The sequence below is a fragment of the Mirounga leonina genome, unplaced genomic scaffold (genome assembly GCF_011800145.1).
Source record: "Mirounga leonina isolate KUSES-001 unplaced genomic scaffold, KU_Mleo_1.0 Mir_101664, whole genome shotgun sequence".
In the NCBI taxonomy this organism is placed as follows: domain Eukaryota; kingdom Metazoa; phylum Chordata; class Mammalia; order Carnivora; family Phocidae; genus Mirounga; species Mirounga leonina.
The window spans coordinates 25746665-25771019 of NW_023270175.1; the positions used below are offsets into that span (position 1 = coordinate 25746665).

Genomic DNA, 24355 nt, shown 5'->3' on the forward strand with positions numbered 1-24355 from the left:
GCTGGGGCGCCGCGGGGAGGCGTGCCGGGGGGCGGCGGGGCGCGGGCCGACTGCGGCTGACCTCCCTTTCTCTGTAGTCTCCGGCTGCATCTCGGCCTCTTTGCTCCTATTTGCTCGCGCGGACCCTGTCCCTTGCCTAAGTCGGCAACATGAGCGGCAACAACTTGGATGGGAACGACGAGTTTGATGAGCAGTTGCGAATGCAAGAATTGTACGGCGACGCCAAGGACGGCGACACCCAGCAGGATCCCAGTGGAGAACCCGATTCTTTCGGGCAGCAGCCGGCTGACACCCCGTACGAGTGGGACCTGGACAAGAAGGCTTGGTTCCCCAAGGTAGGAGAGTGGCGCGGGCGCCACTGCAGAGCGGGCCCGCCTGGCCAGCCTCGCGAGGCGCCCCTTTTCCGTTTTCTTTGCTGAGGTCCTGAGTTAGAGCCCCATGGATAGTGACGTTTCTTTTTGTTGTTTCTGTTGCAGATCCGATGTGTAGAGAAACATAAATCTTTACGGAGATGTCTTAAATGTAATTTAATTCTGAAGTCTTGTCTATGCCTTATTAATTTTGTCTGTGAAGGTCACAGTTGCTTATTGCATTGATGACTGCTTTTTATTGCAAAGAGGAAAAACACCAGGAGCAAATTTAGTAGCTGTTAATCTCAGATAGCCAACCTCACTTATCCTAGGAATTCTGATACTTGTTTAGCTTATATACTTTGTGCAAAAGGCAGCTTCTCTGTTTGAAAAAGAGTAGCCATGTGTATCTCTTTACGGATTGAACTTTGTCTTGCACCTCTCTTTCCTATCCAATTTTGTCCCTGGGCATGTGTGTTTGAACCATATAACCACAGGCACAGAATATGGCGTGGAAAAGATCTATGTATATTTGTTTAGAGTGCTTGGAAATTGTTAACTATTTTATTCCAGCTTGAAAGTAGCGTAACCGGTGTTAACTTGGTTCTGTAAACTTTTTGGTAAAAGTACCCTGTTAATCAAAGTCTCATGTGGGTGGGAAAAGATACTAGTAGCACACTAATCGACTCGCAAGCTGGTAGTATAAACCATGTCTCCATTGCGTAATTCGACTGTTACCCTTAAAATTATTTATTTCAACTTTTTTATTTTCCATTTTGTATTTGTGTGTATGCCCCCTCCGTCCACATTGTTAAATTTATTATTTTGCTTGTACTGGTCGTGCCAGCTCCAGAGCAGATTTGGTTTCTGAGGACTTTTAACAATAGTCTGATAATGGATTCATTTGTGACGCTTATCTTTTTATGCTATGGAAGCCCATACCTCTTGAAACTTTTGAGTTTAAAATTTTCCCCACTCCTGGGTGTGTGTAACATTGACCAGAATAAAGGAAGAACTCCCGTTTCTTTCATTGTGCAGCTGTGCTTTTTTTTCCCCCCCTAAAAGCGGGGAATATAGATGTGAGTTGAATTTGTTCTTAGTTTCTTCTGACACTAAATGATAGTGTGATTTAACTAGTGATGGAGGTAAAATAAGCATTTAGTTTTACAGTTGTTAGCCCTATTCTCTATATACCAAATCAGTTCCATTCTGCGTGCTCTCTGCATACAGATACTCAAATATTTAGTGTGTGTATACTTTTGTGTATCTCTATAGCAAAAGAAAAATTGGTTCTGGTGTTAGATTATTAGTTGACTGTTGGTTTTTGTTCTGTTTTATTGTTATCTGACTTCCTTTGTTGTATGTACTTGTAGCCTTAGTCGAGTAGACTGTAGAGAGGTAGCGATTTATAAATGAAACAACTAGAAAACTCGCCAACATCACTTAAAATGCCAGTAGTATCTTAGAATTTTGTGTTTGATAACCCAAATACCCATGTCTTTTTTTTTTTTAATCATTTTATGCACATTTTCTGTGTAGGGTGATTGTTGTTGCATTTACACTATTTACTACAACCGTTATCTGCAGAAACACTTCTGTGTTCCATTGTATAACCAAATATGCTGAAATTGAACACAGTGTAAACTCTTTATGGGAAGAAATCAGTTTTGAATTTCTATATGTGTGTGTGCTGAATTTTTTGTTTAGATCACTGAAGATTTCATTGCTACATATCAGGCCAATTATGGCTTTTCTAATGATGGGGCATCTAGCTCTACTGCAAACGTACAAGAAGTCAGTGCTAGGACTGCAGAAGAACCTCCGCAAAGAAAAACCCCTGAACCCAGTGATCCCAAAAAGAGGGGAGAAAAGAGAAAGGCCGAATCAGGCAAGTGGATTTAGCTTGCAAAACATGAATGTAAAAATTTTAAATGTTAGTGTGTGTGTATATGGTTACTATTTGGAGAATTACAATAGTTTTGAAGGAATCATAAGATGAGGGGCTTTTTTAATTATTATTTGGGTTCATATGTTGGCTCCCGCACTAATTTGTGGGCATTGGGTAGGCTGTTTCAATTCTGTGCCTCAGTTTCTTCCTTTGCAAAATAGAGCTATTATCAAAAGTTCTGTTTGTAAGGTAATTTTCTTACAGGTTTTTGAGTTTAATTAAATTGAACTCAAGGCAGTTTTGCCTCTGCTTGGCCATGTCTAACACAGTAGATTGGAGTCAGAGGCAACTTATGCATGCAGGGCCTAAAGACAGTGCAAGGATGAGTTTTTTTTTAAGGTAGTTGCAGAATCATAAAGAACCAAGATAACTAGCTCTCCTTTTTTAGATAAGGCTCTGAAACTAATTAAGTGTCCAAAGATCCGAATACTTTGAAAGCTGGACAGTGATTTGAGTTAGTCTCTCTTGTTCTAAGGGTAAGAAAAGAGTCCTGGAAGTTTCAAGAAACTGGTACATTGTCAAGATTTCATAATGGGACTCTTACCTTTTCTTGCATGTGTTTTTTTTTTTTTTTTAATTTTGATTTTTAGGATGGTTTCACGTTGAAGAAGACAGAAATACAAATGTATATGTGTCTGGTACGTATACTCTCTTATTTTTATTTATTTGTTTGTTTATTTTAAGTAGGCTCCACAGCCAGCGTGGGGCTTGAACTCCCCACCCTGAGATCAAGAGTTGCACTCTGCCAACTGAGCCAGGCAGGCACGCCCCCACCTCTTAAACAAATTTAGAGTAGAAAATATTTGATTTTGAGGTTTTTCACGAAGTGATTTTTACTTTTCAGCTTCTCTAAAGTCTGTGTTTTATCATTGTGTCATTTTTTTGTTCAGCTATTGACATTTGTAATGGATACATTTTTGTTTACTAACAAAACTAAGAAACATTGTGAGTGTGTAACTTTGTATGCCATCCATTCTGTCTGCTTTAGGTAACTTATGGCAGTTTGCTCCCACAGTGATAAAAGGCTTAAGCAAAGCATGATTTTAATGTATATTTGAATATATTAAAACATGAAATTTCCTCAATTCTATAGGTGTGAGATTTTTTACATATATTTAGAAAATCAAACTTGTGCTCATCTAAATTGTAGATTTCTCTTTTTTTTTAAGATTTTATTTATTTATTTATTTGACAGAGACATAGCGAGAGCAGGAACACAAGCAGGGGGAGTGGGAGAGGGAGAAGCAGGCTTCCCGTGGAGCAGGGAGCCGGATGCGGGGCTCGATCCCAGGACCCTGGGATCATGACCTGAGCTGAAGGCAGACACTTAACGACTGAGCCACCCAGGCGCCCCTAAGTTGTAGATTTCTAATTGGTAGAATGCTTAAGTAACCTTCACTGTTACTGTACATGCTTTTATAATTTTCTTCCCTAATGTTACAGGTTTGCCTCCAGACATTACAGTGGATGAATTTATACAGCTCATGTCCAAGTTTGGCATTATTATGAGAGATCCTCAAACGGAAGAATTTAAGGTCAAACTTTACAAAGATAATCAAGGAAATCTTAAAGGAGATGGTCTTTGCTGTTATTTGAAGGTTAGTTAACGTGGTCAAATAAGTTTCTTGTATTTTCATTTTTTAGCTCAAGAACCAGGGCTGTAATTTCATATAGATGATAGCCAAGACTGAGAACTATTCAAAACAGGATATGAGGAAAACTAAAATTTCAGATTGTGCCTGTGTGTATCGCATTGGTGAGGTTATTTACTTGTTGTAGGCAAATATGTTATCAGGCCAAGGTATTATGTAAGTTACATGACTGAAGCGCTTCTTGTGTCTTAAAAGACTTCTCACTGCAGAGATCTCTTGAGGACTCAGAACACATTTTAAAAATCCACAAAGAAAAGAAAGCCGGCAACATTTTATTTACCCACTGGAATGAATTAGACCGGGATTTGGCAAACTCCAGCCCACTGCCTGTTTTTGTAAATACGGCTTTATCGAACCCAGCCACATTCATTCATTCATTCATTTACTCATTTGTCTATGGCTGCTTTTGTGTTTCAGCAGTGGAGTTGAGTGGCTGCAGCACGCACCACGTGGCCCACAAAGCCTAAAATACTTACTAACTGGCCCTTGACAAAAGTTTTCTGAGCCCTGAATTAGACCATAAAGGAGATGGTAGCTATGCTTACTGCTTTGAAATGTATTGTGAATGGGAGAGAAGAGAGATTGTTGCTATTAATAGAAATTTGCAGAACTTTACGTATTCATGGTGCCATCAGTTAATTGCACAGGGAAAGCTCAGTGTCAAAGGCAGTCACCATTTCTGGAACATCTCCCACCTTAGGAGCATGTTTTATGCATTATTGCAGAATACAGAAGAAATGTGCACAGCGATGACGTGTACCTATGTCACGGAAGGTGAAAATAATTACAGAGTAAAATCAAAGTGATTAAACAACAGTACCGGGCACCTGGGTGGCTCAGTCGGTTAGGCGACTGCCTTCAGCTCAGGTCATGATCCTGGAGTCCCAGGATCGAGTCCCGCGTCGGGCTCCCTGCTCGGCGGGGAGTCTGCTTCATCCTCTGACCCTATCCCCTCTCATGTGTTCTCTCTCTCTCATTCTCTCTCTCTCAAGTAAATAAATAAACTCTTTAAAAAAAAAACAACAGTACCAACACCACAGGTGTGTTGTGAGTGTAAAACGTTTCAGTGAAGTCGGAAAGGGGTAGAGTTAAGCTGACAGCTCTTGGGAAGATACGTTTTGAATCTGGTTCTTGAATGTGAATGGGCCATCCGTGAGAATGGCCGTTATAGGTAGTTATGAATTTTCAAATACAAGGAGATTGGAGAGTTTTACAAGTTCTTCAAGGGTTATTAAAAAATCTGTGAACAGATTCTTAGGGAGTTTGATTGGATTTTCTAATTTGTTAAAAGAGAAAAGTGGGGTTTTGAGTAACTTGATAAAAAGTGCAAGATTGGCCAACCAGTAAATCAAGTTCCAAAAAAATATAATTAAGGGGCTCCTGGGTGGCTCAGTCAGTTAAGCATCTGACCCTTGGTTTCGGATCAGGTCATGATCTCAGGGTTGTGAGATGGGGCCCCGCATCGGACTCTATGCTCAGTGTGGAGTCCTCCCTCTCCCTCCCCCTCTACTCCTCCTCCTCCTCTGTTCTCCTCCGCTGCTCCTCCTCCCCCCCACTCATGCTCACATGCTCGAGTGCACACGTGCTCTCTCTCTAAATAAAATCTTTTAAAAATATATAATTGTTCTAAGATCCATATTTGATTGTGCAGCTAATAAGTTCAGTTATTTTTTGTTTTCCTCAGGTTCTCAGATCTTTGACTCTGCATAGGGCTGACAACTGCCCTCTTTGTGTAGAACCCAGAATCCACAGATGTATTTAATGTACAAGTCGTGAGATAATCATCTTCACACTATATCACAGACCTACATTTTAATTGGTGAACAAAAAAATTAAAGGCTGGCTATGCTATTCCCAGTTCCTCGAGTCATCTAGTCTTTTGAGTAGGAATACTTTAGAATTTTAAACTGGAATGTACCTTAGAAGTCACACAAGTCCATTTGCCTCGTTGAGAAATTGAGACTCCAAGAGGCAATACTACTATTCCAATAATAATGTAATCTATTGAGCACCTACTGTATGCCAGTCTCTATCCTTTATGTGCATTCTTTCATTTGATTTTGTCAAGAACCCTGCAAAGAAGGCATTTCTCTTCCCATTTTACAGATGAAGAAATTGAATAACTTGCCCAAGTTCACAAAGCTGGTTGAGGACAGCTGTGTCTAGAGTGCAGGTTTCCTGATAAGGCAGCCTAGAGTTCTTTATCTCAAAGGAGGTAGTTATGATGAAATCTTTATTGTATGTATAGTCATCGTTCGTCTAAAAAAACCTCCCAAAGTTTCATTTCAGCATGTAAATTCCTGACTGTCTCATTTTACCTTTATAAAGAGGGAATCTGTGGATCTTGCGTTAAAACTCTTGGATGAAGATGAAATTAGAGGCTACAAATTACATGTTGAAGTGGCAAAGTTTCAACTGAAGGGGGAATATGATGCCTCAAAGAAGAAGAAGAAGTGCAAAGACTACAAGAAAAAGCTGTCTCTGCAACAGAAGTTTGTGTTGTTTTTCCCTTTTTGAAAGATTTCGTATAAATATCCTAGAGTGTGTTTTTGGGATAGCCCCCTAGTTTTGTTCCATCAAATGTACGTATAAATTGTTTTCAAAGAATTTCGTTAGATCATCAGAAACCTTCATCAATCTGCACCGTAGGATGATCTGCCAGTGGCAGTGTTTTTCTTTTCTGGAGTGTGTATTTGTAATATAACATGGGCTTCAGTGAGATGAGAAGGCCATCTCTTTGGAAGGAGTTGAACAGCAGATTAAATAAAATAGTTTAGGCTTGTATACCAGAGCCGTTAGTTCATTTTTGATGTGAATTGACGTCAGCTACACGGGGAGCTAAAGCGTTAAGTACTTTTTTTATCAGAGTGAGTTGTAATAACGTTTCTAACACTGTGCTCAAACCAGTGATACAGTGATCATAAAAGAGTTGAGTTGTGATGTCCTATAGTTTTTACAGGAATAGTTAGACTAGATACCTACCAATTTCATGTAGACACCTAGCAATAAAATTTAAGATTGTGTAACAGTAGTTTTACATATTTCAATGCAATTTGTTCTTTGTGATCATAAAATGCCTAAAAACCAATACAATTTGAACTTACTTTTTGCCCTCAAAGTGTAGTTGTACATACCAGATAGTCATAAATACTGAATAACCGGCACTTTACGGGAGTCTCACTGGAATGTTTGTAACCAGACCGCAGTTCTGAAAAAAGATCCATTCTGGGGATTTCAGACACGGGGTCTGTCTTTCACCCACCCAGTAAAGTTACTACTTCCGAAAGTCTCCCAGTGGGTACTGTGACTAAACTAGATAATTAGTATCATTAAGTACCTGACAGAGGATGATTGTAACAACTCCTTTTCTCCTCTCCCACAAGTATGAAACAAAATTCAGTCTCTTGTTCTTGTTTTATCGCATTAGGCAGTTGGACTGGAGACCTGAGAGACGAGCCGGCCCATCCCGAATGCGCCACGAGCGAGTTGTCATCATCAAAAATATGTTCCATCCGATGGATTTTGAGGTAGGAGGTGATATTCCCGCTGATGGAAACGTTGATGTGCTTTCTTTCAAGGGAGCCCAAAGCTTGCCTCGCCTCGTGTTTTCTCCTGTCACATCCTACACATCCACGTAGCTGGCAAGGTAGGAAAATAGAGCTAAGTAAGAGTCCATCGAAGCGTTTGGATTTTCCCGTGTTTAGCCCAGGGTTCTTGTTGTTCCCCAGGGAACACTGTTAACACCCACACCGTGACCGCAAACGGCAGCTACTTGAAGAAATCATTAAAAATATAATCACTGAACGATTTCTGGGCACCGCTTGTGGATTCTGAGTGCATTTCCACAAGGATGGGCTGGTTTCGGTGGGGAGTCATTTCACACTTGCAAATGAGAACTTCATTTTGGTGCTACAGACCTGATCCTTAAAAAAAAAACCCAGGTTCAAGAAATACAGCTCCCAATGTTTAATTGGTGACGGTAGCTTTTCGAGATCTGACTTGCACACAGTGCCTTCGTGGCTATTGGGAGGACTTTATAATACTTACTGTCCATGTTAAAAATCTAAGAACATCAAGTAAAAGTGACTAGAGGACGAAGAGCTGGAGAGGTGCGAGAGGCGTACGAGGCCTAGACCACTGCCACAGCGCCTTGTATTGCCTCCTGCCTCTTGTTCTTGTCGGTCTTTCCCACAGACCCATGGCAGCATTTTTGGAAGAACAAGGCTTTATTCTCTGCCTGGAATCTGAAATTAATGATCACCAGCTACACAGGAGATAGAGAAAGGCAACAAGTAACCATAAAGATAACAAGTTACATGAGAAAAAAAAATGTACTGTACAACTCCAGGTTTATAAGTGATCTAGTTGCACCTGAAGCCTCTCATACTCCTTCTGTGCATTGAAACAGTGAGAACAGCAGTTTCATTGTAGCCCCTTTGGAGAGGACCCCAGAGTGATCTGTGGAGCTCCGTCCCAGACAATAGTGATGTGATAAGGGTTCACGGTGCACCGTGGGGTCTGTGTATCTTTTGAGGTCAATTTTGAGAGATACATGTGGTCAATTTGTAACATCTGATGTCTCTTCTGAGTAGAATTCTGAAGAATCTTAAAACACTTTTTGAAACATTCTTCCTGCCAGGTAGGGATTTGAAAGGAATACATAGCTGGATCAGGGTATCTGGCCTACTAGGTACAACTCCAGATTTCTTACAGTTCATCTCCTTTTATCCCCCATGTAAATAACGGGCTTTTTAAAATTACATGACCTGTGAATGTCTATGACCTGACATCCTTGATGCACGCATTTCATACTTGTAACGCTTGAATGTGAATATTAATGCAAACTTAATTCAAATTACCTGGAACCTCGGTAAGTAGAAGCCTGTTGTGTAATTGCATATGTGTTTGTGTTTTGCCCCCTGCTTTGCTCACTGACCACCTAATTTGAATCTGGCGATCACACTGTGCAGACTTCATTTTTCCGAGCTTAATGACTATCCTTTCCTCCAGAACGCCACATTTACTTGATTTTGACCCCTACGAATTCCCTCCCGTGGATCATTTTAAGGACAGAAGGTTCATGCTTATAAATTCTCTGTTCTTTTTTCAAACGCTCTTACTGGTTTAGTGTAAACTTTACTTTGGAGTTATAGAGGCTTTAAATTACCCTGTTTAGCCAAAGTCCTCTTAGACTTCCATTTTCTTTTATACCAGTTTGAAAAACTGTTCATAACGTTTATTATTATCCGAAATAATCGGATCTCCTCTACTAGAATGTGAGCTCCGTGAGAGCCAGGAGCTCCCTCGTTTGCTCTTATATTCCCAGTGGTTAGAATTCTGCCTGGCATACAGTAGACTCTCAATATGTATTTATTTTACAGACCCTCAATATTTATATGAAGAAAAAGTGAAAGAATGATTGAATGAGAGTCCTGTTACAAGGCAGAGTCCTTTGCTTCACTCCGCGGATAACACGTTTTCTCTTGAGCATCTTTGCAAATGAAGGAAAGTGTTCTTTTCAGAAGCTGAGAGGACAGGGATGGGCTTCAGAGCTTATGGCCGGAGAAACCCCCGGGTGCTGTCCTTGTTCGCCTGTCAGACAGAGGGATCTCGTTATGTGTTTGGGGTTTTTTTTTAAGATTTATTTATTTACTTTAGAAGAGCGAGCGTGCGCAGGGGGGTGGGGGGTGGGGGGGGGGGGGCAGAGGGAGAGGGAGAAAGGGAAAGAACTTAGCTGTTGTTCCGGGTCTCTGTGGGCCTGAACTTCAAAGTGTGTCAGTATGAATCTGTCCACCATAGTAGACTATCTAGTAGGGTAGACTGCAGCCACATGGGGTTATTTAACTGAAATGAAAGAAAACTAAAAATGGAATTCCTTAGTCGTACCAGCCCTCTGTATTGGATAATGCAGATACTCATTTGTCACCACAGCAAGTCCTGTTGGGCACCGCTGGTGTATACGCTATATGACTCGTCACCAAGGTGTGCAGCCAGAAAACGTGCTGTTGGACGTTTTGGGGGAGTGTTTGATTTGACGAAAGATTCCATGTGAATCGAAAGAATAGTCATCAGCATTGAGCTTTGTAGTGGAAAACAAAAACTGAATTGTCAGGTTCCCCAGGGTGTCAGAAAGAAACCAGATTTTGGGGGTGGGGGGTGGAATATATTTTTACTCCACAAACAGTTGACCCGTGTGAGAAGCAAAATACCTAAAAGAACTCTTTGGTGTCAGGGTGAACAATGCGAAGGCTAATATTGTTAATGTAACTTCAGAGGGTTTTCAGTATTTAATTCAAAGCCTTATTTAAAAAGGCATGCCTGGGGGCACCTGGCTGGCTCGGGCAGCAGAGTGTATGACTCTTGATCTCGGGGTTGTGGGTTCGAGCCCTACGTGGGGTATAGAGATTACTATTAAAAAAAAAATCAATAAACTTTACAAAATAAGTAAATAAAAGTGCATGCCTGGCCAGTTTGAATACTAGGAGGTGAAGAACCAGGACTGTCTTGCAAAGGTAGGCTTCTCATTCTGTCCACCAGCACTGGCCAACAGAAAGCGAATGTGAGCCACACGGGTAGTTTAAGTTTTTCTGGGAGCCACAGTTAAACTAGAACCCGAAATAGGGGAAATTAATTTTAATAATGAACTTTAACCCAACAGATCCAAAATAGTTTTAATTTCAGCGTGTGATATAAAAACATTAACGAGTTACGTTGTTCCCCCCCCCCACTTTGGTACTAAATCTTCAAAATCTGGTGTTCATGTCACACCTGGAACACACCTCAATTGGGACTAGCCACATTTTAAGTGCTCAGTGGCCACATGCGGTTAGTGGCCACCGTCGTGGCCAGTGTAGGTTTAGATTGGAAAGGAGTGAGAAATACGGTTTATTTCCTTCTGGGAAAGCAGAACACCACCCCGAAAAAGAAATGAGGAGTATTGAGCAGGAGGTTTCAGTGCATCTGTCTGATTTTCATCTCAAGTCTATCGCTTGCCAAGTGTTGTGGTGAGCAATTTTCCATTCTTAGCTATGTTAAAGAGTTTTCCTAGAGGAGGGGATTGTTATTGTTAAGCCTCAGGCTACTAAACAGCAGTGAGGCTATATTAGTTTTTCAAGTTGGTATAAATGAAAACGGAAGTGTAGGAAGATTTTGGCTAAAATCTGATATGCTTGTAGGAATAACACTGAGACTTTGCTATAGAAATGAAGAGAGTGGTGCCCCCGCCCCACAGTGGAGTCACACTTAAATTTGTTAAATATTTTGAAACACTTTTGTATGTTTTTACTATAATCCTGATTTCCCTTGGTGAATAAAGTTAAGGTATTGGGAATTGTTTTTCTAACTGTGAAAAGGCTTTTTATTGGCTATTCACCATGTGGAAACACCTGTGCTGGGTTCTGTGCGGCAGACGAAACATTCAGACCAGATTCCTGCCTTCGGAAAGCACACAGTCTGATAGGAGCCGACCACACACACACACACACGCATGCACACGCGCACACACACACCCCTCAAGGCCACCATGTGCCTTTTATGCTCTGGTTCCCATTCCTCTCAGGGCTGACAAATCTATATAAAACAAACAGCATCTTCTCCAAAATGAGCTTTTATAAGTGGGGGCAATCCAGCTGTACTTTTAGAAGGCTCAGATTTATAGGATATTCTTTTATTTTAAATTTGATGTCAGTAACTGCCTTGCCTACCAGCTCTTTATTTTTGCTTTTTGAGAGAACTTTAGGAGGGAAAAGGCACTTTTTTTTTGTTCTTTGCAGTTCTTCTTTAGTTGGTGAGGAAAATAAAAACCCGTGAGCAAGATGAAGTTAAGTGTTTCCTAAAAAGCGTAAGTCTACTTTAGTAGAAGTTCATCTATAGGATGTTTTGTTTATATGTGTATGTAGTTGAAATTCAAGTTGATAATGTAACATTTGATGAGCCCCTTTCATACACTGGGACTTGGGGAAAGATTTGTTAATCCCTACAGGTAATCTTACACCCTTTTGTTGTGGGGTGGAGAGGCCCCCCGCCCCCGCACTCAAGACCACCAGAAGCAGCAACACTTGAGTGCCCTTAATAGACTCACAGTTGCAAGAAAGCAACAGCTAAGGATGTACTTTTTTTTTTTAAGATTTTATTTCTTTATTTGAGAGAGAGAGAGCACACAAGTGGGGATGGGAGGTGGGGTGGGGTAGGGACAGAGGGAGAGGGAGAAGCAGACTCCCTGCTGGGCAGGGAGCCCGATGCGGGGCTCCATCCCAGGACCCCGAGATCATGACCCGAGCCGAAGGCAGACGCTTCACCCACTGAGCCACCCAGGCGCCCCGAGAATGTATTTTATTGTGTGCTTCTTAGCAGCTCTTTTATTTGTGTGGTTCTGTTGCAGTGTGATAGGAGACAAGATGAACAGGAATCCTTAAAAGGGAGGTTTACCCTGTGAGTTAAAATAGAATCTTGGAGGCACAAAGAACTATCTTAGTCACTGAAAGGGATATGTCGCTCCCCATTACAGCATTTCTGTAAATGGGAATCTATGCAAAACCCAAAGCAGAGGGCTCTGGTCACTACAGTCAGGATGCCCGTGCAGAACAGAGGAATTAGCAGTGTCTGACTTCCGGTGTGCCAGAGGACCTTTCCTGCCCTTCCAACTGCTGTGCTTTGGGATTTCCAGCCCCCCCTTCGCTGCCCCCTCCCCGCTGCCCCAGCGCGGTCCCGCTGCTGCCTGCCATGCTTAGCCATTTCCTCCAGCTGGGGTAGCAGCTGCAGCCTTGCTAGTCCAACGTCCTTTGGTTTTGACTTTTTAAAATTCTGTAGACTGCAGACAAGAGTAACTACTTTTAAGTAAAACCTTTTTCTGTACGTTGGTTTGTTGTCAAAGCAAGAAATTTGATTTCTCAGGGTTTGTGTTTAAAGAAGGGGGCAGATCTGTTTTAATCGTGTGTATGTTTGCAGGATGACCCATTGGTGCTGAATGAAATCAGAGAAGACCTTCGAGTAGAGTGTTCAAAGTTTGGACAAATTAGGAAGCTCCTTCTCTTTGATGTAAGTTTGTGGCTTAGACAAATGATCCCTAAAGCAATTGTTCTTTCCATTTGATAAGTCATTCCCAGATGGCCGTATGTCCCAAATTTTGGATTCATGTTTTTGTATGGTAGGTCTGCTATCTTGTGGTAGTCATCTGTTAGCAATAATTAGATGAACGTGGATCGGCAGTCAGGGCTTTGGTGGACTTGGTATGCCTTGGTGATTTCCCTTTATTATCACTCTGGAGTATACAATCAGATGAAAGGAAGTACAAGAAAGATGTGTGAGACCTTGTGGTTCCCTGTTTGCCCACCTTTCCCTATCTTCGTGAATTATTCTCCTCCTCCGTGTTTGAAGAAGAACGATCAAGCAAGATATTTTTCTGTATGTTCCCCTTCTTACTCTGTACTTCCAAGATCGACACACAATAATTAAAAGAGTCGCCGTTTATTGATTGCATATGAGCTACTTTATGTGTTACCTCATTTAATCCTCATGATCGTTTGAGGTAGGTGGATACTATTATACCCATTTTACAGATGAGGAAGCTGGAAGTTTAGAGATTGAGCGAGCTCCTTGCTCAAGGTCATTCAGCTGTTAAGTGGCAGAGCCAGAATTTAATCCCAGGGCTATTTGACTTGGGAGTCCACACTCATTAACAACTATACCATCTTGCCTCTCTTTAGACGGTGTTGTCAGCAGAAACATTTCCAAGGACATCGTGCTTGGTTCTTGATAGACAAGATTAAGCTAAAGAAGCAGCTAGCTTTGGGGCGCCTGGGTGGCTCAGTTGGTTAAGCGACTGCCTTCTGCTTGGGTCATGATCGTGGGGTCCTGGGATCAAGCTCTGCATCAGGCTCCCTGCTCAGCGGGGTGTCTGCTTCTCCCTCTGCCCCCCCCCCCCCCGCTCGTGCGCTCTCTCGCTATCTCTCTCTCTCTCAAATAAATAAAATCTTTAAAAAACAAGAAGCAACTAGCTTCAAGTCACTGGCTGGGGTAAAAAGGAAGAATTGCTTCTTACATAAAACCTTGAAGCTTAAATCATCAGAAAGAATACTACTGCATACCTCTTTTGTCAAAGTGTATGTTTTATTTTTAGTTTTCTCATTCATTCCTTCTTTTTCTTCCCTTTCTAGAGACACCCAGATGGTGTGGCTTCTGTGTCCTTCAGGGATCCAGAGGAAGCTGATTATTGTATTCAGACTCTCGATGGAAGGTGGTTTGGTGGCCGTCAAATCACTGCCCAGGCGTGGGATGGAACTACAGATTATCAGGTAAATTCTGCAGCTGTCGAGGGCACATAAATTGTATCATTACCAACAAATACCGATCTAGTGGTCCTTCAAGATGAGTTTCGGGTTCAGTTTAACAATGTAACGATACTTCTTCCAAATAATACTTTGCATTCAGAGCCTAGAAAGAAAAATGTTTTAGTCTTTCGGTTTCTCAGCGTGGAATTTTGAGGCGTGCTCAGAAGAGTGGTAAGTACGGAGAGAGTTCAGATGTTAACTTTTTCACTGATGAAACATTTCAGCAGGACTGTGGTGTTGGGCATTTATTTAAATGATTTTAAGATCCACTCTAGTGGATCGAGATGTAAAGTTTTGAAAACTGAAGCTAGCGAAATGCTCTGATTTCCTGAGAAGAGATGCCTTATGAGATCAGGTACTTGTGTCAAGGGGTATTAATGTCCTCACTTCACGGAGGCGGCAACACAGCCCAGAGAGGGTGAAGTGTTGAGGTGGGTCACACAGCCTGTGAGTGAGGGCTAGAGATTGAAACCCAGGTCCATCGGACTCTCTAACTGAGATTGTTACTTCTTTGTGCCTCAGACTTATTTTAATGGCAATGCCCATTTCTCCACAGGTGGAAGAGACCACAAGAGAAAGGGAGGAACGGCTGAGAGGATGGGAGGCTTTCCTCAATGCTCCCGAGGCCAACAGAGGCCTCCGGCGTTCGAATTCCGTTTGTGCTTTGGAAAGGGCAGGGCCTTCTAGAGTAAGGCATTTTTCAGAGCACCCTAGCACATCTAAAATGAATGCACAAGAAGCCACAAATGAAATGGCATTCGAAGAACCTATCGATGAAAAGAAGTTTGAAAAAACCGAAGATGGGGGAGAATTTGAAGGAGACGCTTCTGAAAAAGATGCCAAAGAGAGTGGCCCCGAGAAGGAGGCTGAAGAAGGCTACCCCCAAAAAGAATCTGAAGAAGGCCGCCTCAAAACAGAGTCTGAGGAAGGCTGCCCCAAAAGAGAGCGTGAAGAAGACTACCCTGAGAGAGAGTCCGGGGAAGGCAGTCCTGAGAAAGAGTTCGAAGAGGGTGGTCCTAAAACAGAGTCTAAAGAGAATGGCCCCGAACGGGAATCCAAAAAGAAGAGGCTCAAAAATGATTATGAAGAGAATGGCCTTGAAAAGGAATCTGACCAAGATGGCCCCAGCAGGGAGTATGAGGAGGACGAGAGCCCCCAAAAGGAGTCTGACGAAGACGACTCGGAAAGGGAATCCGAAGAAGACTGCTCCGAAAAGCAGTTTGACGACGGCTCCGAGAAAGAATTTGAAGAGAACGGCCTCGAGAAGGATTTTGACGAGGACGGCTCCGACAGGGAGTTTGGTGAAAACATTCTCGGGAGGGAGTTTGAAGACAATGACTCTGACAAATCGGAATTTGGAGATAGCAGCTCCGAAAGAGTGTTTGAGGAGGAAGTCTCCGAGAGAGAGTTTGACGAAGAGTCCGATGACAAGGAAGAAGGGGAAGACACATACGAAAAGGTGTTTGATGACGAGTCAGACGACAAAGAGGACGAAGACTACGCAGATGAAAAGGGGCTCGAAGACGCTGACGAGAAGATGTTCGAAGACTCGGATGACAAAGAGGACGAGGAAGAAGGAGTAGAGGTCAAGGAAGATGAAGACGTGGACGAAAAGATGTTCGAAGAGGATGATTCCAACGGGAAGCTGTTCGACGACGAGGATTCCAGTGAGAAGCTGTTTGACGACTCTGACGAGAGAGGGACAGTGAGGGGCGTGGGGAATGTGAAAGACGAAGGGCCCCTCTCCACAGGCAGCAGCTTTGTCCTCAGTAGCGATGACGACGTCGAGGACATTTAGTCCCTTAAACTTGCTTGGTAGGGAGCTTCCTCCATCCGCATTCTGCCCGTGCTCCAGGGTAATTGCTAGTAGTGTTGTTACATGAACGTGTGCCTAGTGGTAGGATGCCAGCAGAATAATGCATTGAAGTTTTCACTGTTACCTGTACTTAATGATTTTAAATCTGTGTTAATTGGCCGGCCGTTCAGGTAAAACTTCATAGTATAATGCAAGTCAGCTGGGTACTTGTCCTTTGTCAGATTTGTTAAACGCATGCAGAATAATATTTTTTAAAGTATTCTGATTGAAGTTTGTGATAATTCAAAAATAAAAATAAGTTGTTAATATGCCGAAACTGAAAAATTGGACTTGCGTTACATTGCATTTTAAATTCTTGCTGTTGCTTTATTCATACTAAAGTTTGTGGTGTTTGTGAGGACTTGATAAAGCTCGTAGGAGTCTTCTTGCTTCCAGCTTCCCTTAGCACTTACATCCCCACTTCCCCTCCCTAACCCAGAACATGTTACTAAACTTACAAAGTAAATAACACTCTGGAGTTTTTCCCTGCCTAGTCCTTGCGAGCTACGTTCATTTGTTTTCTTTTCCACCCTCTTTCCACGAAAACGGACTCTGAGATGTGCGAAAGTGAACTTTCCGAGGTCCATAGCTTCCCTTATTGGAAATACGGAGGAGATTAGAATTCTCCTGTGTACTGTTTGGGCCCCTTGAGAAGCTGATTGAAGTCATGGGACCTTCCCCCAGAAAAATGTATGCACACACTACACAGCTTTTGTGTATATACACTTTTCAGAGGTTCATGGATCCTCTGGAGTTTAAGATCTACTTGTATCATGCGTACTTCGGAATTTTGTTCTAGATTCATGGTGCCTAGTACTGTGCTGAGTTGTGTAGTCCCAATAAAAATTGGAGTCTTTCTTGATTGTGCTTTCCAAATTAAGTATTGGTGAATTGACTTCTGCTGTAGCATTAAGAAGTGACTCTCGTGAATTAGAAGCATTAAAATAAACTGCATTGGTGCTTTTTCATTATACCGTCTGTAAGTGTAATCATTACCCTCTTCAGACAAAAAAAAAAAAAAAAGAGTTCTTGTACTTCAAGCCAAAGCTGAGAATTTAGTGGTTGATGTCTGGGATTTCTTAAAATCTCGGGATTTTCACCAGAGACAAATCCATAAAAGAGCTACAGAAGGGTAAATATAGGAAAGTTGCAGACCAAACTCAGGTTCCCTTTAAAGGTAAGCCAGAAGCATTTAAACATTCCATTGATTGGAGGATTGGTTTCCTGAGGGACAGGCTGCGGCTTCTCTTCCATACGCAATGCTTGGAACGCATAACTACAACACAGACAAGCTCCAAGACCGTTAGAAGGGGGCTCTTTTCTTTCTGACTTTTCTCCCCTGCTCATTACTTCGGCTGATATGAAATACTCATGCTCTTTTTATATGAACACCTGGAAGCGAAGGTCACAAATAGCTGTCAAATGGTAAATGATTTGGGAGGTGATATTAGCAAACAGACATCAAGAGTCATGAAGCGCACACACACACACACAGTCACCCGTTTACTAAGTAGTTGGGTCTTACTGGTCCCAACGATGGAGTTTATTGTGAGGCAACAATATGTCCTGGTAGCAAAAGAAAAGAACAGTACAGGGGTGGGTTTTAGGCACAGTGATGCTCAACAATTACCTGACAAAGTCTAAGCTTGATGTTCCTTAAAACTATGTTGCTTACATAAATATCAAATAATGTATTCCACCCCAAAGGCATGAACCAGAGGGGATGCCTTCACATGGCCTAAGTGGCCTGATCTCTTGAGTCCACAAGTACCTTGCATAGGAGTAAACTCGAAACTCCAGGTGAGGAGAGAGAGATCATACTGGCCTTGCAATGTTCACGAGATATTTGAAGTTACTCCTGCTTTCTACAAAAGCAACCGGACAGGGCAAATTTGGAGTAATTTGTTGCGAAGGTCTCTGTTCTCCTCCTCCATTTGTGATAACCCTGGGCTCTTTCTGAAGCCCTGAGTGGCCAATTCCAGTCCATTTGGAAGCTGCTGCCTCTTCCTTTTAAGAGCAGAATCTATTTTTCTGGTATAAATTATTTGGGTGTTCTGAGGCTTGGAGAAATGGTAGGAGTTAGCTGATTTTCTGAATACGCCTTTCTCAAATAATGTGCATCTTTAAACCAAACATTTCAATGTAATGCCAAGAAGTGCTCTTAATTCGTTTGAACAAAGCCAGGGCTTGGAGAATAGGAAGAGGCGTTTAAATGCGCCCCTTGTGGGGCACCTGGGCGGCTCAGTTGTCAAGCGTCTGCCTTCAGCTCAGGTCATGATCCCAGGGTCCTGGGATCGAGCCCCGCATCCGGCTCCCTGCTCCGCGGGAAGCCTGCTTCTCCCTCTCCCACTCCCCCTGCTTGTGTTCCCTCTCTCACTGTGTCTCTGTCAAATAAATAAATAAAATCTTAAAAAAAAATTAAAAATGTGCCCCTTGTATTTGCCAGTATTCTTAGAGATTATTTTTTCCTTATGGAGTCTCACATATAAAACTGCATGCCGTTTTGGTGGTGGTTTGTTTGTGTGTGTGTGTGTGTGTTTTAAGACAGTCATTTCATTTAATACCAGACCGCTCAGATGATTTTTGCCTCTTACCACACCTCATTTACATGACTGGCTTGTTCATCCCTAAGTAAAATACTAGCCTGGTGTAAGAAAACAAAGTTACAATTAGCCCTTTATAAAATCACAAATCGGGAACTGCAAACAGCCTAAAATCCTGGACACCAGTTATCACAGGGATCAATTGCTTGAGAGAAATACCTCGTGGTTTAAAGTTTGTCCCACAGATTTGTCTTACTTGTCATTTGGAACCGAGAGGATTCCGATGTCGTGGGATGTCCGGAGCTTTACACGCACAGAGAGAGCTAGAACAGGGCAGCTTGTGTTAGGAGCCCAGGTCCCCGCAGAATGGCCAGACTGCGGCGGTAAGGGGCGCCGGGCTGGGTAAGGAGAGCGAGGCCAGCGGCAGCACGAAGGTGGCTTTGCCGCCACCAGCATTTCTACCACTTCCTAATGCTTCTGCTGAAATAGCAATGGCGAGGTGAGAGGAGCAAGGCTCTAAGCAGACAGCATTTCTGCACACCTGTCAGAAAGGCGAGAAACAACAGGTGTTGGCGAGGCTGTGGAGAAAAGGAACCCTTCTGCCCTGTAGGTGGGAAGGCAAGCTCCACCGTGGACAACAGTATGGAGGCTCCTCACAAAAGTGAAAAATAGGGCTACCTTGTGACCCAACAATCACACTCCTGGGTATTGACCCAAAGACTACAAGAACGCTAATTCAGAGGGATCCGTGCACCCCTATGTTTCTGGCAGCATTATCTACAATGGCCAAGATATGGAAGCAGCCCAAGTGGCCATCGATTGATGAAGGGATAAAGAAGAGGTGGTATGTATATATATAGCATATATATACAATGGGATATTCTTCAGCCATAAAAAGGAATGAATCTTGCCATTTGCAATGACATGGATGCAGCTGGAGAGTGTAATGCTAATCAAAATTAGACAAAGACAAATACCATATGATGCCACTCATGTTGGAGAAACAAAAAAATGAGCAAAAAAAAGACAAAGCAAGAAACAGACTCCTAACTATAGAGAACCGATGGTTACCAGAGGGGAGGTGGGTGTGGGGGGGGGATTAAGGAGCACACTTACCGGGTGCCTGGGTGGCTCAGTTGGTTAAGCGACTGCCTTCGGCTCAGGTCATGATCCTGGAGTCCCGGGATCGAGTCCCGCATCGGGCTCCCTGCTCGGCGGGGAGTCTGCTTCTCCCTCTGACCCTCCTCCCTCTCATGCTCTCTGTCTCTCATTCTCTCTGTCTCAAATAAATAAATAAAATCTTAAAAAAAAAAAAAAAAAAGGAGCACACTTACCGTGATGAACACTGGGTGATGTATGGAAGTGTTGAATCACTATATTGTACGCCTGAAACTCATATAACACTGCATGCTAACTATACTGGAATGAAAAAAGAAAAATAAAACCTGGGGATGCCTGACTGGCTCAGTTGCGGGGGGAGGCATGTGACTCGATCTGGGGCCCCACACTGGGTGTAAAGGTTACTAAAAAAATTTTTTTTAATCTGCTGAGAAATAAAGCATTTTTTGATCTGCCATTTCCAACTTTTTCATAGAAAACAGACACATGAAAAAATGTTCATCATCATTAGCCTTCAGGGACATTCAAACCAAAACCACACTGAGATACCACCTTACACAAGTTAGAACGGCAAAAATTGACAAGGCAAGAAACAACAAATGTTGGAGAGGTTGTGGAGAAAGGGGAACCCTCTTACACTGTTGGTGGGAATGCAAGTTGGTACAGCCACTTTGGAAAACAGTGTGGAGGTGCCTCAAAAATTTAAAAATAGAGCTACCCTATGACCCAGCAATTGCACTCCTGGGTATTGACCCCAAAGACACAGATGTAGTGAAAAGAAGGGCCCTATGCACCCCAATGTTCATAGCAGCAATGTCCGCAATAGCCAAACTGTGGAAAGAGCCGAGATGCCCTTCAACAGATGAATGGATAAAGAAGATGTGGTCCATATATACAATGGAATATTACTCAGCCATCAGAAAGGATGAATACCCAACTTTTGCACAAACATGGATGGGACTGGAGGAGATTATGCTAAGTGAAATAAGTCAAGCAGAGAAAGTCAATTATCATATGGTTTCACTTATTTGTGGAACATAAGGAATAGCATGGAGGACATTAGGAGAAGGAAGGGAAAAATGAAGGGGGGGGGGAATCGGAGGGAGAGATGAACCATGAGAGACTATGGACTCTGAGAAACAAACTGAGGGTTCTAGAGGGGAGGGGGGAGGGGGGATGGGTTAGCCCGGTGATGGGTATTAAGGAGGGCACGTACTGCATGGAGCACTGGGTGTTATATGCAAACAGTGAATCGTGGATCACCACATCAAACACTAATGATGTATTGTATGGTGACTAACATAACATAATAAAATTAAATTTAAAAAAGAAATTAGATTTAAATGATAGTGATGATAAACCTGCAGCATCAATGTCAAATTTCTAGATGCCACTATATGTCTAAAGTTGAAAATGTGATATCTTGACCTCTTTTTTTCTTAAAGTATTTTATACTGCTTTTAAGCAATGTAAGCCTTGGGGGTTTTTTGTTTGTTTGTTTTTGTTTTCTTTAAGTAATCTACACCCAATGTGGGGCTCGAACTCAGGACCCCGGGGTCAAGAGTTGCATGCTCTACCATCTGAGCCACCCAGGTGCCCCGGTGTACTGGTGATTCTTAGAAAGTATAGATTAGGGGCGCCTGGGTGGCTCAGTCGTTAAGCGTCTGCCTTCGGCTCGGGTCATGATCCCAGGGTCCTGGGATCGAGCCCCGCATCGGGCTCCCTGCTCCGCGGGAAGCCTGCTTCTCCCTCTCCCACTCCCCCTGCTTGTGTTCCCTCTCTCGCTGTGTCTCTCTCTGTCAAATAAATAAAATCTTTGAAAAAAAGAAAAAAAGAAAGAAAGTATAGATTAGGGTCTCAAAAATCTATTACCTCAATGCTTTTGATATCACTCTTCGCTGGAAATATATTGATTATCATACTGAGAGACTAGTAGTGTTAGACTATTGATTTAGTGTATTTACACTTACTATAAGCATCTGTTTAATATAATTTGGTTCAGTCAATTAGCAAGTAGAGATCAGGCTATTGTGTGCGCATTGGTATGCTAGAAGAGGTAGGGTGGTGGGGATAAAGGCAGCAGTAAGCACGGACCCTCCTCAAATGGCAGTTGTAATCTATTTGAGACAAGGCAGTCCCCCCAAATGTGGCGTTGATCCAGCAGTATCGTTTCCAGAGCCGAGAACAGTGCCTGCCACATAATAGACGCTCAACAAATAGTTGCTGAATGAACTCATTTATGCTATGGATATACTTGCATACTCTCATTCATCACCAGTGAAGAAGCTCATTGGCTTCACTATTACCTTGTTACCATTCTTGGTGGTTTCAGTGTTGAAGTAAACGATGCTGTTCTTCTCCCCAGTCTTCCCGCCTCAGCAGCCCAGCTGTGTAAACCAAAACTCTAGGAATCATCTTTGATTTCTTGGTCTCCTTCACCCCCCACATCCAAGCCCCGCTGGGGCTTCTAAGTCCAAATACAGCCAGAATCTGAATACTTCTCCCCATGCCCCCTCCTACTGCAATAGTACGAAGCACCCTCAAGCCCTCAGAGAGCTTCTGAGCTGGGCTCCCCGTTTGCACCCTTGTCCCCTTCCAGGAATTTCCTTAATTTCTAGGGCAACTAAAATAGTAGCTCTTAGAATAGAATCCAAACTCCTTACTGTGGCCTGCCCACGTAGTTCAGTGTGGTCTTGCTGGCCCTCTCCTCCAGACTCATTGCAGTGTGACTCTCCCTAGCACACCACTCTTCAGTCACACGGGCATTAGCTGTTTCTCATCCTGATCTCAGGACCTTTGCACGTGCCTTGGCCTGGGATGCAGTTTCCCCAGCCAAGCTGCATCTTTGTCATCCTTCAGACCGCTTAAGTCTCACCTACTTAGAATTCCTGACCATCCTATCTATGGTACCCCGCCCCTCCTCCCCAGGCAGCTCCCCCTCCGTGCCTCCACGGTGGAACCCTTTTCAGAGTAATTATACACTCGAACACTATCTGGTTGATGTGTTTACTTGTCTGGTGCCCTCCTCCCCTCACCCTAGCAGTATGCGAGCTCCATAACAGCCCGGCTTTCTCCGGGCCCCTGCTGTCTCTCCCGTGCTTACAGCAGTGACTGGCACATCATAGACAAACAAATGCCTTCCCAGGGTTGGGAATAATCATCTGGAATGTGTTGTATTCTGCGAGGAGCTCCACATTTTTTAGAGGAATGTGCAAAACTTCAAGTAGGGCAAAGGAAGGGGAGTAATTACAATTATCTATAATATTAAACCAGTGAGATAAGATTTTGAAAACGCAAGGCTCACTGGTAGAGTTAATCACTATTTGGGGACATAAAGATTATATTATTACAGTTTTATTATATTCTTGTTCATTTTCTTCATGGGGAACTGGCTTTGAATTATAGTAAAAGGTCTTGGTAAGATATGTTAAGCTTCCTATAACTAGGACCTCTCAGAGGGGAGCTTATGGAATCCACATTTCTGGAAATCTTACTGGATACAGAACATCTTTCTTAAATGAATTATGTAAAATTTCCTTTGGAAAATAATTTTATTTGATTTCTAAAATGACTTCATTCGGGGTGCCTGGGTGGCTCAGTCACTTGAGCGTCTGCCTTTGGCTCAGGTCATGATCCCAGGGTCCTGGGATCGAGCCCCACAAGGGGCTCCCTGCTCAGCCGGGAGTCTGCTTCTCCCTCTTGCACTGCCCCCTGCTTGTGCTCTCTCTCTCTCTCGCTCTTTCTCTCTCTCTCAAATGAATAGATGGAATCTTTGAAAAAAAATAATAAAATGACTTGACTCTCTGACTTCTTACACTCTTCTTCCCTGTCATTTATTCTCTCTACCTGCTCTGCAAACCAGAAAATTTTACTAAAATTCTGTGACTTTACAAACTTGCTTGGGTCCCTTCCAGTCTGACTAGACATGTTATCATTAACCACTAGAACTATCTTCATCTTTGATGACAATGAAGAAATGAGAGCCCGAGATTCAGATACAGATGCCAACACAACTGTAGGGATTTGGACCAGTTGGCAAGAACACTGTATTTCATTTATATATTTATGGATATTTCTGTTACAAATTCACTGTCTTAATACCAAGGCAGTGAACTTCATCTCCAGCTCCACCTCGATGTTGAAGTCACCCAGAATGATGACAGGGATAATGGTGAAGTCGGTAAACCTCTTCAAATGAATGAGTGGGAGTGTACAAGTCCATGCATGGAATACAAGAATGGGTCTACAAATCTTAGACTTTTTATATCTGAGTCCCATGCAATTGGGAGTTTGTCTATAAAACTTTCTGAAGTGGGGCACCTGGCTGGCTCAGTTGGTGGAGCACGTGACTCTTGATCTCGGGATTGAGTTCCAACTCCACATTAGATGTAAAGATTACTTGGAAAAAAAAAAAAAAACCTTTCTGAAGTATTAGTTCATCTGCTCATTCATTCAATGAATCCAAACTATGGGCCAGACATTTTTTTAGGTCTGGGAACACAGGGATTAACCAGAGAGAATTGGGGGAGAAATAGACAATACTCATATTTTTAAAATTTT

At 42.7% G+C, this 24355-nt stretch overlaps 1 protein-coding gene across 3 annotated transcripts in view; it reads left to right on the plus strand.

Annotated features, from left to right (window-relative positions):
* HTATSF1 (HIV-1 Tat specific factor 1) overlaps positions 1-17104 on the plus strand; it is a 17771-nt gene extending 667 nt beyond the window's left edge. Inside the window, exons 2-10 of one of the 3 annotated variants that reach the window (XM_035009253.1) lie at positions 78-335; positions 2058-2238; positions 2889-2936; positions 3742-3896; positions 6279-6442; positions 7378-7477; positions 12897-12986; positions 14105-14242; positions 14835-17104. In XM_035009253.1, the coding sequence (XP_034865144.1) occupies positions 150-335; positions 2058-2238; positions 2889-2936; positions 3742-3896; positions 6279-6442; positions 7378-7477; positions 12897-12986; positions 14105-14242; positions 14835-16076 (2304 nt within the window). In that variant the 5' untranslated portion in view covers positions 78-149 and the 3' untranslated portion in view covers positions 16077-17104. Of the gene's footprint in view, positions 1-4; positions 336-2057; positions 2239-2888; positions 2937-3741; positions 3897-6278; positions 6443-7377; positions 7478-12896; positions 12987-14104; positions 14243-14834 lie in introns of those variants that run through there. The other 2 variants (XM_035009262.1, XM_035009272.1) reach the window with 2 other exon arrangements.
* The last annotated feature ends 7251 nt before the right edge of the window (positions 17105-24355 follow it).